Consider the following 12,783-nt stretch of genomic DNA (forward strand, 5'->3'; position numbering starts at 1 on the left):
TGAGGAAGGTCTTATTTTATTTATATCCCTCAAAATACCTACCATTTTATTTACTTTATTGACAGTTTTCTAACTCAGGGGTTTTATTAGGCACTTCTCCAGGTCCTTAATAATAAAAGTATGTATTAAAACAATGCTTTAAACAAATCCTACAAATCCTAAGTGAGACAGTTACATAGTTAACATTTCTTTATATGACCCATATTATTTAACCTGTTAGGCAAATTATTTCCTGTCCCCACCTTTCACCCCATCCTACCACAGAAAAAAAAGAAGCACACTACACCAAGGGTGAATTAACAGAAATCCTGAATTAGTGGGATCTAAAATAATTCTACTTTGATTAGTGATTAACAAATCTTGATATTTCAAAATACTGCTGTACCTTGGCTGCACAGTATCCTCAATCGACAATGACAAGTTCTCCATCTCTTCAGCATTCAAGCCTAGCTCAGTGCCATAATTCTGCTGGATCAGCTGCCAGAATTCCTGTTTGGTCAAGCTCTAAAATGACAGCAAAATTACACTGAATACTGTAAGATATAAAAGACAGTATAATATGGTAATTTAAACATGTATTTTGAAGTTAGAAAACCTGTTATGTCATTCCTAGCAGTATGACTATATAGACCTCACCTTCTTATATTTGTAAAAATGGAATAACAAAGCCAAACTGACATAGTTGTTATGGTGAATAGATAAAATAATGTTTGGAAGGTGTGCAAATAAAATAACTACTGCAATATGTCTCACATTTCTGGCAATTACTAATCTGCAGTTTCAATTCTTCAGTCCAACCAGGACTATGACCACTGGATCAATATTCAGAGTCCTAAACAGCTCAGTATCCATCTTCTTACTGGTTTGGTGCATAAATATTTATGATTGTTACATCTTTTCATTTTTTAAAAATACAAAATGCAATTGACTAGATCTCAGAATGTTCCCTTTGATTTATTTTAAATAAAGTCCAGCCTGTTCTTTCTGCACAGGTAGCATATCAGTGATAAAATCATCAAATATAACAAACTCATGCATTACAAAGCAAAACAAAAATAACAATAGTATGCTAACCAATGGTCTGCTTTCTAGGAATACTATAGATGGTTAATTATACAATTAAACAAAGTAATATTTGAAGTAATTTTGGGCAAGATTCTTTCCTTCACTCATTCAACAAATATTTATTTAGTACCTGTCAAAGGTATATCACTGCACTACATGCTACGGAGGTTAAAATGATGTACAAATTAAGTTACTTTCCCTCAAACAACTTATAGTTGAAGAGACATGGAACAATGTTAATTTAAATATGGCAAGATATGATTATACTCTAGGCTATTGGTAGAGTAAAAAAAAATTATTGTGGATTAGGGTGATCAGACAAGGCTTCACATCAAAGAAGGGTCTTTAGCCAAGCTGAAGGAAAGGCATAAATGGGAAAACTGCAAAAACAAGAAAATTTTGCAAGAGGGAAACCAACATAAAATACAGAATAAATACATAAACATAAGTAATACTTGTTGTGAAGTCAGTTAATGTTTATCAGCCTAATCGTTTTAATTTGGCTGAGAAACCAAATTAAATAAAATTTTTAATATTGGGAAATAGAAATATAGAGAGATTTAATGGGGCTAAAAATATATGGATGCCTTGATTTCTTCCCCAATATTCCCTACCAACAAATGCCACTTCCTTTTTTCTTCTCTTTGTCTAGTAGCTATGGCATCTTTGTTCATTAAGTTATACTGGATGACCTTCATTATATCTCATGAGCCCTCAAAGAGATTTCTGCACTTTAAATTTCATACAAAATTTCCGTACTTTAGACTAGTTCTCAATCTGTAGTGCCCAGAGAAGTAGGATACCTCAGGGGTAGCTGATGAAAATTCAGATACTATCATCAGTAATTCAAGAAGTAAAAAATACCCAAATAGTTACCTAAGATAAGGTTATTCATATCAAGCAAAATGCCAAACCTCTTTGTTTTGGGTTGAATTATATTTACACTGAGGGGCTTTCTCAGGCTAAGTAAGAAACTTTCAATGGAAATAATGTATGTCTAAAAAATAGGAATGCACTAATATTTTAGTATTTAATATACATCATTTATATGGTGAACAAAGTCTTTTGAAACGTAATATGCATAGAAGAAAAATAAAAAGGATCCCTGGTGGTAGAGAAAGCTAAGGAACACCCTCCTTGATCCTAAAGGTACCAAAACATTTCTCATCTCCACCCTAGAAGAGCCATTTGTGAACTTTCTTCTCCACAGTAATAACTTACATTACCAATTAACCCATTCTTCGAAAAACATTATGTCTGAAACATTTTAGTGTCATGATAGGATAGTTTACTTTATAAAGAGAATAAGCAATATTATAATATGCTTGTAGAAAATTAACTGTTTATAAAAACTTTTCCAAAACAATAGATAGCAAACTATTCCAAATACAGACTAAAGAAAGTACATAAATCAATGACAAATACCATTTCCTAAGAGTGGAAGAAATGAAGCTTATAGAGTAAGTAAAATAAATAAATTAACAAAAATGCAATTTTATTTGACTACATAAATAAGTATTTAAAATACATTATAAAATACTATCAAGAAGTTAATAGCTAGTTAATTTGAATATACTGTTTAATCTATTAATTAAATATAAATAACCAGCTAATGGAAAAACAAAAGAGAACTCATTTAATTCACCATCTTCTAAATTTGCTAATTGGTTAAAAATGACTTTTTCTACAAAGTTGTCCAAGCATCAGCCATGCTAATTGTGATTATTTACAGCCATGCTAAACAGCATACTGAATAGCCTATATTAAAATATATGTCCAGCCTGATATTCATAGTTCTTTCAATAATCAGCAGCAGAATCAATCTGCTCAAGCACCTTAAAAAATACATTTTACACAAAAGCTGATACCTACCTGTGAACAAAGGAGAGTCTCCCAGTTCCAGCTTACAGAGCAGTTTAACAAAATAAAGATGAACCAAGCAGTAATCAGATAAGGCTCAAAAGTCAGATCAATTTCTGGTCCAGAAAGCTTTGTATTCTAAGTATGCTGAACAGTCTTTATCGGCAGCAGAGTTCCAAATATTTAATGACAACTAATGTAAAATCACTGTTTTAATCTCCTAATTTTGTTATAAGGACATCTCCTTATAAAAGACAAATTCTAATGTTGTTTAAGTATTTGTTACTTCCTGGTTTGTAGTATCAGTACTCTTTCCAAGGCCGCAGGTCAGAATGCAGAATTGGAAGTTACACCTCACTCTACAGGTTCTTAAGCCACTCCTACCAGAAGATAGGTAAACAGGATTTTATTAAAGGGACAGTTCCCAATTTCTTCTGTTCTACACACGGCTTAGAAACAACAAAATGCAAATAAAAATACACTGCTTATTCTCAATTATGTAAAATGCCTATTGCAATACTGTTTTAATTACATTACAAGGTTTAAAGTTTCTTTTCTATGCTAATATTTTCTAATCAATTCTGGCAATGTCTTTATTACATCTTCATACACCAGATCTTCAAAACTGAAGTAGCATCTCCATCAGGCTCCTCCATTAACCCTTTTATAGCTAATAAAAAGTAAATCTTTTGGGCATTATAAATGGAACATCAGGAAATAACAAGAAAGCCAGCTAATCAGGTGGAGCAATTCCAATAAGGACTTGACACATCTTTCATCACTGAAGAGTTTAAGATAACATCTTGATTGCTCAATAATTCTTTCCTTTAAAAATATATTTGACATACAGTTTATTCTGGTTAACTTCCTGATATGGATTTAAACTATAATAAACAGTATAAAGAGCCTTATATATCAAATCCAATTTATTTTCCAGAATGAAAAGTTTTCTTCTATATAGAAAATAAAAACTAGTTGTTCCATTTCATTTAAGGTATGAAGACAGATCAAATGCTACTTGATGAACCAGATGGAAAAACCTTTTGGGAAGTTAATAAAATCTAATCATTTTTACAATTGCAGAATGAGAGGCCAGAGAAACATTGGACAGTACCAGTCACCTAAAGAAAGCACATCCTAATGCTTACTTCTCACTTGCTAAAAACTAGTCCTTTTAACATGTCATGATAAGTTTCATTGATTGAAACTGTAGATAGATATACTTACTTTACAATGATGACCAAATAACCATAAAGAAAATATACAATAACTGTAATATATGTGATTTTATACACTTTTGCCAATATAAAAATATATAAATCCCAATAACAAACCACTGGTATAGAGGGCAGTGCTAACTTTGGTAAGCTTATGAATGAGAAGTGAACCTTAGAAGAATCCTAAGGAAGCCAGCAAGCAAAGGGTAAATAAGGGAGGAGCGGCCAGCAAGAGATTAAGGAAATACCAGAGGTAAGAGGCAAGCTCAGAAAGAACGACATCATGGAAGTTGTGCATTGAATCATTTCCTCAACAAAAGGCATGTTCACGTCACAATTTCTGGTCCTATGGGTGCGGCTCCATTGTAAATAGGATCTCTTGAAAATGTTACTCCAGTTAAGGTACCACCTAACTCAATAGACTGGGCTTTAATCTGGATTACTGGAGCCATTTAAAAGTAAAATGAAATTCAGACAGAGACAAAGAGAAGCTACGAGGAGCAGCCACAAGTAGAAGCCAGATGGTGGAACTCAAAGGAAACCAGAAGAGAAAGAAGACCATGCGACCAATATACTGGAAAACATTGATTATACACTTTAGATCGATTGTAAGGTATGTGAATTTATCTCAATAAAACTGCTTTAGAAAAACAACAGTGACTACACCACTTTATATTCCCACCAGCAATGAATGAGTGTTCCTATTTCTCCATTTTGTCTGTGACCAAAAAGCCAAGTATCCCCAAAGATTGCTAGTCAGCCAGAAGATACTGACACCAAGAGGAATCACGCCTTCCAGTCTCTGAAACCATGAGCCAATAAATCCCTGTTGTTAAGCCAACCCATTGTATGTGTATTTATTTTAGCAGCCAAGAAACTAAAGCAGAAGTAAAAAAAAAAAAAAAGAGTTAGAAGACTCATACTTCCCATCTTAAAATTTATTACAAAGCCAAAGTAATCAAAACAGCATTGTTCAGGCACAAAGACCTAGACATATGGTCAAACTGACAGTTCAGAAATCAACCCTCACATTTATGGCCAACTGATTTTTGACAAAGGTGCCAAGTCCACTCAACGAGAATAAAACGGTCTCTTCAACAAATGGTTCTGGGAAAACTAGATCTCCAATTGCAAAATGAAAAGGAGGATCCTCTACTTCAAATCATATATAAAAAATCAACTCAAAATGGATCAAATACTTTATATAAGTCTAACAGAACTATTAAACTCCTAGAAGAAAATGTAGGGAAGCATCTTTAGGACCCTGAGCTAGGCAATGGTTTCTTAGACATTACACCCAAAATCACAAGCAACAAAAGAAAAAATATATAAATAGGACCTCATCAAAATTTAAAACTTTTGGTTCTCAAAGGACTTTATAATAAAAGTAAAACTACCTATACAAGAGGAAAAAGTATTTGGAAACCACATATCTGAAAAAGGATTAATATCTAAAATATATAAAGAAATCCTTCACCTTAACAGCAAAAAGACAAATAATCCATTTTAAAAATAGATAAGGGCCGGCCATAGTAGCTGAGCAGGTAGGAATGCTTGCCTGTAATGCCAGAGGACCCGGGTTCGATTCCCAGTGCCTGCCCATGTGAAAAAAAAAATAGATAAAACAGTTGAACAGATATCTCTCCAAGGAAAGTATACAAATTGCCAGGAACCACATGAGGAAATTCAAATCACAACCACAATGAGATATCATTTCACATCCACTAAAATGGCCACTATTTAAAACAAAAAACAAAAAACACAGAAAACTACAAGTTTCGGAGACAATATGGAGAAATAGGAACACTCATTCATAGCTGGTGGGAATATAAAGTGGTGTAATTGTTGTTTTTCTAAAGCAGTTTTATTAAGATAAATTCACATACCTTACAATCCATCTAAAGTGTATAATCAATGTTTTTCAGTATATTCAAAGTTATGCTTTCATTACAACTAATTCTAAGACATTTTCAACCACAAGAGGGTTCAATATGCTTTATAGTCCCATGTTTCATCTTCTGATGTTCCTTCTAGTGACATACACCAACCTAAACTTTCTTTCAACCACAATCGCAGCCATTCTTTATTGCTGCTCATTATACTCACTGAATCATGCTTCTATCACTCTATCCATTATACAAACCTTTACAATCTTATTACAAATTCCTCACAAATGAAGCATCAGCTCTCCATTTTCTGCCTTCATTCTACCCTCTGTTAACCTATATTCTAGATATTAACACCATGAGTTTACTAGTTATATATCATCTGTATTAGTGAGGTCATACAATACTTGTGCTTTTTTGTCTGACTTACTTCACATAATACAATATTCTCAAGGTTCATTCATGCTGTCTCATGCTTCAGGACTTCATTTCTTTTTAAAGCCGAATAATATTCCATTGTATGTATATACCACATTTTGTGTATCCATTCATCAACTGATGAACACTTGGGTTGCTTCCATCTTTTGGCAACTGTGAATAATGCCATTATGTACACCGATGAGCAAATGTCGGTACATGTCCCTGCTTTTAGTTCTTCTGTGTATATACCTAGCAGGAGTATTGCCAATCATATGGCAGTTCTATACTTAGTTTCCTGAGGAATCATCACACTGTCTTCCACAGCACCACCTGACATTCCCACAAGCAGTGAATGAGTGTTCCAATCTCTCCACATTCACTGCAATACTTCTTATTTTTTTAACAGTGGCCATTCTAGTAGGGATGAAATATCTCATTGCATTTTTGATTTGCATTTCCCAAATAGCTAGAATGTTGAACATCTTTTCCCGTGCTTTTTAGTCATTTGTATATCCTCTTTCGAAAAATGTCTATTCAAGTCTTTTCCCCATTTTTAAATTGGGTTGATTGACTTTTTATCATGGAGTTGTAGAATCTCTTTATACAGCCCAGATATTAAGCCCTTACCAGAAACATGAGTCCCAAATATCTTCTCCCATTGAGTAGACTACATTTTCACTCTTGACAAAGACCTTTGAAGCATAAACTTACTCAATTTTGAGGAGGTCCCATTTATCTTTTTTTTTTTGCTAGGGTTTTATTTCCATTTATCCATTTTTTCTTTCCTTGCTTGTGCTTTGGGTGTAAGGTCTAAGAAATTACCTCTTACCATAAGATCTTGAAAAATGCTTTCCTACAGTTTTTTCTAGTTTTATAGTTCTGGCTTTTATAATTAGGTCTTTAGTCCATTTTGAATGAACTTTTACGTAAGGTGTGAGACAGGAGCCTCTTTCATTCTTTTGGATATGGATATCCAATTCTTTCAGCACCATTTGTTGAAGAGACTGCTCTGTCCCAGTTGGATGGACTTTATAACCTTGTCAAAAATCAACTGATGGGCGGGCAATGGTGGATCAGAGGCAGAGTTCTCACCTGCCATGTGGGAGACCTGGGTTCAATTCCCCATGCCTGCCCACACACACAAAAAAATCAATTGACCAAAGGTGGCTCAGTGGTAGAATGCTCGCCTTCCATGTGGGAGACCAGGGTTGAATTCCCGGACCATGCAACTCCCCTCCCTCCCAAAAAATCAACTGACCAGAGATGTGAGGGTCTATTTCTGAACTCAGTTCAATTTCATTGGTCAATATGTCTATCTTTATGCCAATATCATGCTGTTAGTACCATTATAATGGCACAACAGCATTAAATAGCATTAAAGCTTTGTAATATGCTTTAAAGTTAGGAAATGAGATACACTCAAATGCATTTTTTTTTACAAGATGTTTTTGGCTATTTAGGGCCCCTAATCCTAACAAATAAATTTGGTAATTGGGTTTTCCAATTCTGCAAAGTAGGCTGCTGGAATTATGATTGGCATCGTGCTGAATCTGCAAATAAATTTGGGTAGAACTGATAATTTATTTAGTTTCCCCATCCATGAACATGGAATGTCCTTCCATTTATTTAGGTCTTCTTTGATATCTTTTACCAATGCTTTGTAGTTTTCTGAATACAGATCCTTTACATCCATGATTAAGTTTATTCATAGATACTTGATTCTTTTAGTCACTAGGGTAAAAGCGATTTTTTCCCTATTTCCTCCCAGGTTGCTCATAACTCCTGTATAGAAACACCACTGATTTTTTGCATATTGATCTCATACCCTACCAGTATTATGTATCTCAGCACCACCTTCACTGCATCCTATGAGTTTTAATATATAGTTATCATTTTCATTTGTCTCAAGATATTTACCTATTTCTCTTGCAATTTCTTCTTTGACCCAGTGATGTTTAAGAGTATGTCATTTGACCTTCACAAATTTGTGCATTTTCAGTTCTCTGCCTATTGTTGATTTCCAGTTTCATTTCATTATAATCAGAGATGGTGCTTTGTATAATTTTGATTTTTTTTAACTTATTAAGACCTGTTTGTGAGCCAATATATGGTCTATCCTGGAGAATGATCCATGAGCACTTAAGAAAAATGTATATTCTGCTGTTTTGGTGTGCATTGTACTGTACATGTCTCTTAGGTTTAGTTTATTTCTCAAAATACTGAAGTTCTCTGCTTCCTTATTGATCCTCTGTCTACATGTTCTATTGATGTGAGTGGTATATTGAAGTCTCCAACTGTTATTGTCGATAAAGCTATTTCTCCCTTCAGTTTTGCTGGTGTTTGTCACATTTTTTGGGTACCCTGGTTAGATGCATATATATATTGATGATTGCTACTCCTTCTTGGTGGACTGCCCCTTTTATTAATATATATTATCCATCTTTGTCCCCTATAACAGTTTTGACTAAAAGTCTATTTTGTCCAATGTTAAAATAGCTACCCCAGCTATTTTTTTTTTTTAATACTGTTTGCGTGAAATACCTTTTCCCAGCCTCTCACTTGCAACCAATTTGTATTCTTGGGTCTAAGGTGAGTCTCTTGTAGACAGCATGTAAATAGCTGGGGTGTCTTATTTGTCCATTCTACCAGTCCGTGTCTTTTGTCTGGGGAGTTTAATCCATTAAGATTCAGTGTTTAATTATAATGGTTAGGTTCATGTTATCAACTTGCCCATGTGATGATGCCTAGTTATCATCAAGCAAACATAGCCTATTTGTTGCTAAGACATTTCATAGACTTAAATTATCATTATGTTGATTGCATCTATACCTGATTACATCTGCAGTCAGCTAAGGGGAGTGGCATTTGCAATGACAGATGTTTAACTTAATCAGTTGAAGGTTTTAGAGGGAAGTGATAGCTTCAGCAATAAGAAAAGAGAACTTTTATCTCTACCTCAGCCAATCAGCTTCTCCTGGGGATTCACTGAAGACCTTCATCAGAGTGCTAGCTTGTAGCCTGCACTATGGAATTTGTACTCGTGTATCCTCACAGTTGCGTGAGACTCTTTTATAAAACCTCATACTATTTACAGGTATCTCCTGTTGGTTCTATTTCCCTAGAGAACCCTGACAAACACACTATTGTAACAGCAGTACTTACTTCAGCTATTTCTTCCTTTGCTTTTTATATGCCGCATCTTATTTCTCTTTTTACCCTTTTAGTTACTCTTACTGAAAATCCTCATTTCTACACTCTCTTCCAATACCACTCTCTCCTGCATTTTCCTTTCAGTGTACAGGACTCCCTTTAGTATTTCTCATAGGGCAGGCCTTGCATTAACACATTCTCTCACCTTCTGTTTATCTGTGACTATTTTAAACTTTCCCTTATTTTGAAGGACAGTTTTCCCAGATAGAGAATTCCTGGCTGGAAGTTTTTCTTTTCCAGTATCTTAAATATATCGTACTAGTGCCTTCTTACCGCCATAGTTTCTGATGAGTAATCAGTGTTACTCTTATTGGGCAACCCTTGTATATAATGAATCATTTTTATCTAGCTGCTTTCAGAATTCTCTCCTTCTCTTTGCCATTTGGCAATCTGATTAATATAGGTCTAGAAGTAGGTCTTTTTGGACTTATTCAGTTTGAAGCACACTGCACTTCTTGGACATCATTATCTATGTCTTTCATAAGAGTTGGGAGTTTTTCAGCCCCTTTTCCCATCTCTTCTTTTTCTGGGACACCCACGACAAGAATATTTGTGCACTTTATATTGTCCATCAATTCCCTGAGATCCTGCTCATTTTTTTCCATTCATTTATCTATCTGTTCTTTTATCCATCTGTATTTAGGTGCTCTTTCAGCTCGTTTACCCTTTCTTCTGCTTCTTTAAATCTGCCTTTAGTATATTTTTTATTTCATCTATTGTACCTTTCATTACCATAAGATCTGCTATTTTTCTTTGTATGTTTTCAAATTCTTCTTTATATTCACCCAGTGTCATCTTAATATTCTTTCTCTCTTTAGCCATTTCCTTGAATTGGTTTAGGGATTTGTTTGAACATCATTGATTAGTTGTTCCAAATTCTGTATCTCCTCCTACTTTTTATTTACTCCTTTGACTGAACCATATGTTTCTGCTTCTTAGTATAGCTTGTAATTTTTTACTGATGTCTGGGCATTGGATTATCTTGGTGAGTTTGTTCTGAAAGTTGAATTCTCTCTTGCCAAAGACTTTGGTGTTGATTGGGTTTGTGTTAATGCTCTTCTTTGATTTGACATATGGTTCACAGTATTACCCAACCAGGGCTGGGCCAGGGACCCACAAAGGGGACCAGTTCCACAGGGCCTAAGGGAGTGAGTCAGGTGAAAACACCAAACAGCTTTTAATTCTACTCCCCAAGTGTGCAGTTTCCTGGCCTGCCAAGCATATGGCCCTCTTCACCCAAAAGCCTGTTGACATCTTCCAGAAGGTAAAAGTTCTGCATCTGCCATCAGATGGTGCTCTTTCAGCAACCTATTCCCCTCAGTCCTTGGAAAGCAGGACTTTTTTAGCTCTCTGCTGGATCCATACAATGGCATACCAGCACTGGGCCAGGCAGGTTGAAGCTGAAGGCCCCAGCAGTCCAAATTTGCTGGCCAAAAGTTGGAACAAGGCTAAACCATGTGCCATCCTGTTCTTGGAAAGTGGACCTCTGTGGCTCTCTCCGTCTGCAGCCACTAACCTGCCAAGGACTAGCTACCCTAGAACTTTCTAAGAGCTTGGGATGGGTCCCATGAGGCAGGGCTGAAGGGGGTTACTCATGATCGCTCACTGAAGCCTCTTCATCTCTGTGTCCCACACTTTCCTGGATGTTGCACAGCACTGGCCTCAATATCTAGAATCCCAGAACCGTTGTTTCAGACAGTTTCTGCCTGTTCCCTAGTAGGTTTCCTGGGAGATAAGTGGGCCCAGCCTCACCCTAACCAGCTATCTTGGATTTTCCTGAATAATCTATTCTCTGTAGATTAATTTTCTTTGTTTTTAAGGCCTTCTCTTACAGGAAGTAAGCAGAACTAACACAAATTTACTTTTATTCTCAGATTCCCTAATTACAAGTAATATAAATACAAATATAATAGTCTGAATTTAAAATGTCATAAAAATATATATTTTTTAATTTTTTTACTGATACAACAATGTACAAGCACATAAATTCTTAACATACAAACATTCCATACATGGTGTACAATCAATGGCTCACAATATCATTACATAATTGTATATTCATCACCATGATCATTTTTTAGAACATCTGCATCACTCCAGAGTAATAAATAAAAAGAAAAAACTCATACACACCATCCCCTTACCCCTCCCTCCCTTTCATCGACCACTAGTACTTCCATCTACCCAATATATGTATTTTTTAATTTTAACATTTGTTCCTCTTATTATTTATTTATTTTTAATCCATGTCTTACTCATCTGTCTATACTGTAGATAAAAGGAGCATCAGACACAAGATCTTCACAATCACACAGTGATGCCCCAATAAATTTTGCGAAACTGATATCATTATACAATCATCTTCAAGAAACATGGCTACTGGAATACAGCTCTACAGTTTCAGGCACTTCCCTCTAGCCTAATACACCTTAATCTAAAAAGGGGATATCTATATAATACATAAGAATAACCTCCAGGATAACCTCTTGACTCTGTTTGAAATCGCTCAGCCAATGACACATTATTTTGTCTCATTTCTCTCTTACCCCTTTCAGTCAAGAAGGTTTCTCTCAATCTCTTGATGCTGAGTGTCAGCTCATTCTAGGATTTCTGTCCCACATTGCCAGGGAGGATAATTCCCCTGGGAGTCACGTCCCAGGTAGAGATGGGGAGAGCAGTGAGTTTGCCTGTCATGTTCGCTGAGAGAGAGAGGCCACATTTGAGCAACAAAAGAGGTTCTCTGGGGGGTGATTCTTAGGCCTAATTCTAAGTGGGCTTAGTCTATCCTTTGCAGGGATAAGTTTCATATGAACAAACCCAAAGATTGAGGGCTCAGCCTATTGATTTGGTTGTCCCCACTGCTTGGAAAATATTAGGAGATCTCCAAATGGGGAGGTTGAATTTTCCCCCTTTCCCACCATTCCCCCAAGGGGACGCTGCAAATACTATTTTTATTCACTGTTCAAATCACTCTGGGATTTATTGAGGCATCACATTGGACCTTCAAAATCTCATGCCCTATTCAAGGTTCCATGTATTTTTGGTGTTCAATTAAACTGTCCATATAAGTTATATTAGGAAATACACTAGTCAAAATATAAATTTTGTACCAAATCAACATTTTT

The 12,783-nt window shown here is 35.4% G+C and overlaps 1 protein-coding gene across 9 annotated transcripts in view; it reads right to left on the reverse strand.

Moving 5' to 3' along the window:
* Positions 1 to 12,783, reverse strand: part of GRAMD1C (GRAM domain containing 1C) — a 145,468-nt gene that overhangs the window by 59,830 nt on the left and 72,855 nt on the right. For 8 of the 9 annotated variants that reach the window (XR_013158527.1, XM_077118337.1, XM_077118333.1 and 5 more), the window contains one exon: positions 386 to 504. Coding sequence is in view for 8 of the 9 variants with exons in the window: in XM_077118337.1 (XP_076974452.1) it covers positions 386 to 504 (119 nt within the window). In the remaining variant the exon portion in view is untranslated. Of the gene's footprint in view, positions 1 to 385; positions 505 to 2,937; positions 3,381 to 12,783 lie in introns of those variants that run through there. The other variant, XM_077118341.1, reaches the window with a different exon arrangement.

The sequence above is a fragment of the Tamandua tetradactyla genome, chromosome 10 (genome assembly GCF_023851605.1).
Source record: "Tamandua tetradactyla isolate mTamTet1 chromosome 10, mTamTet1.pri, whole genome shotgun sequence".
Lineage (NCBI taxonomy): Eukaryota > Metazoa > Chordata > Mammalia > Pilosa > Myrmecophagidae > Tamandua > Tamandua tetradactyla.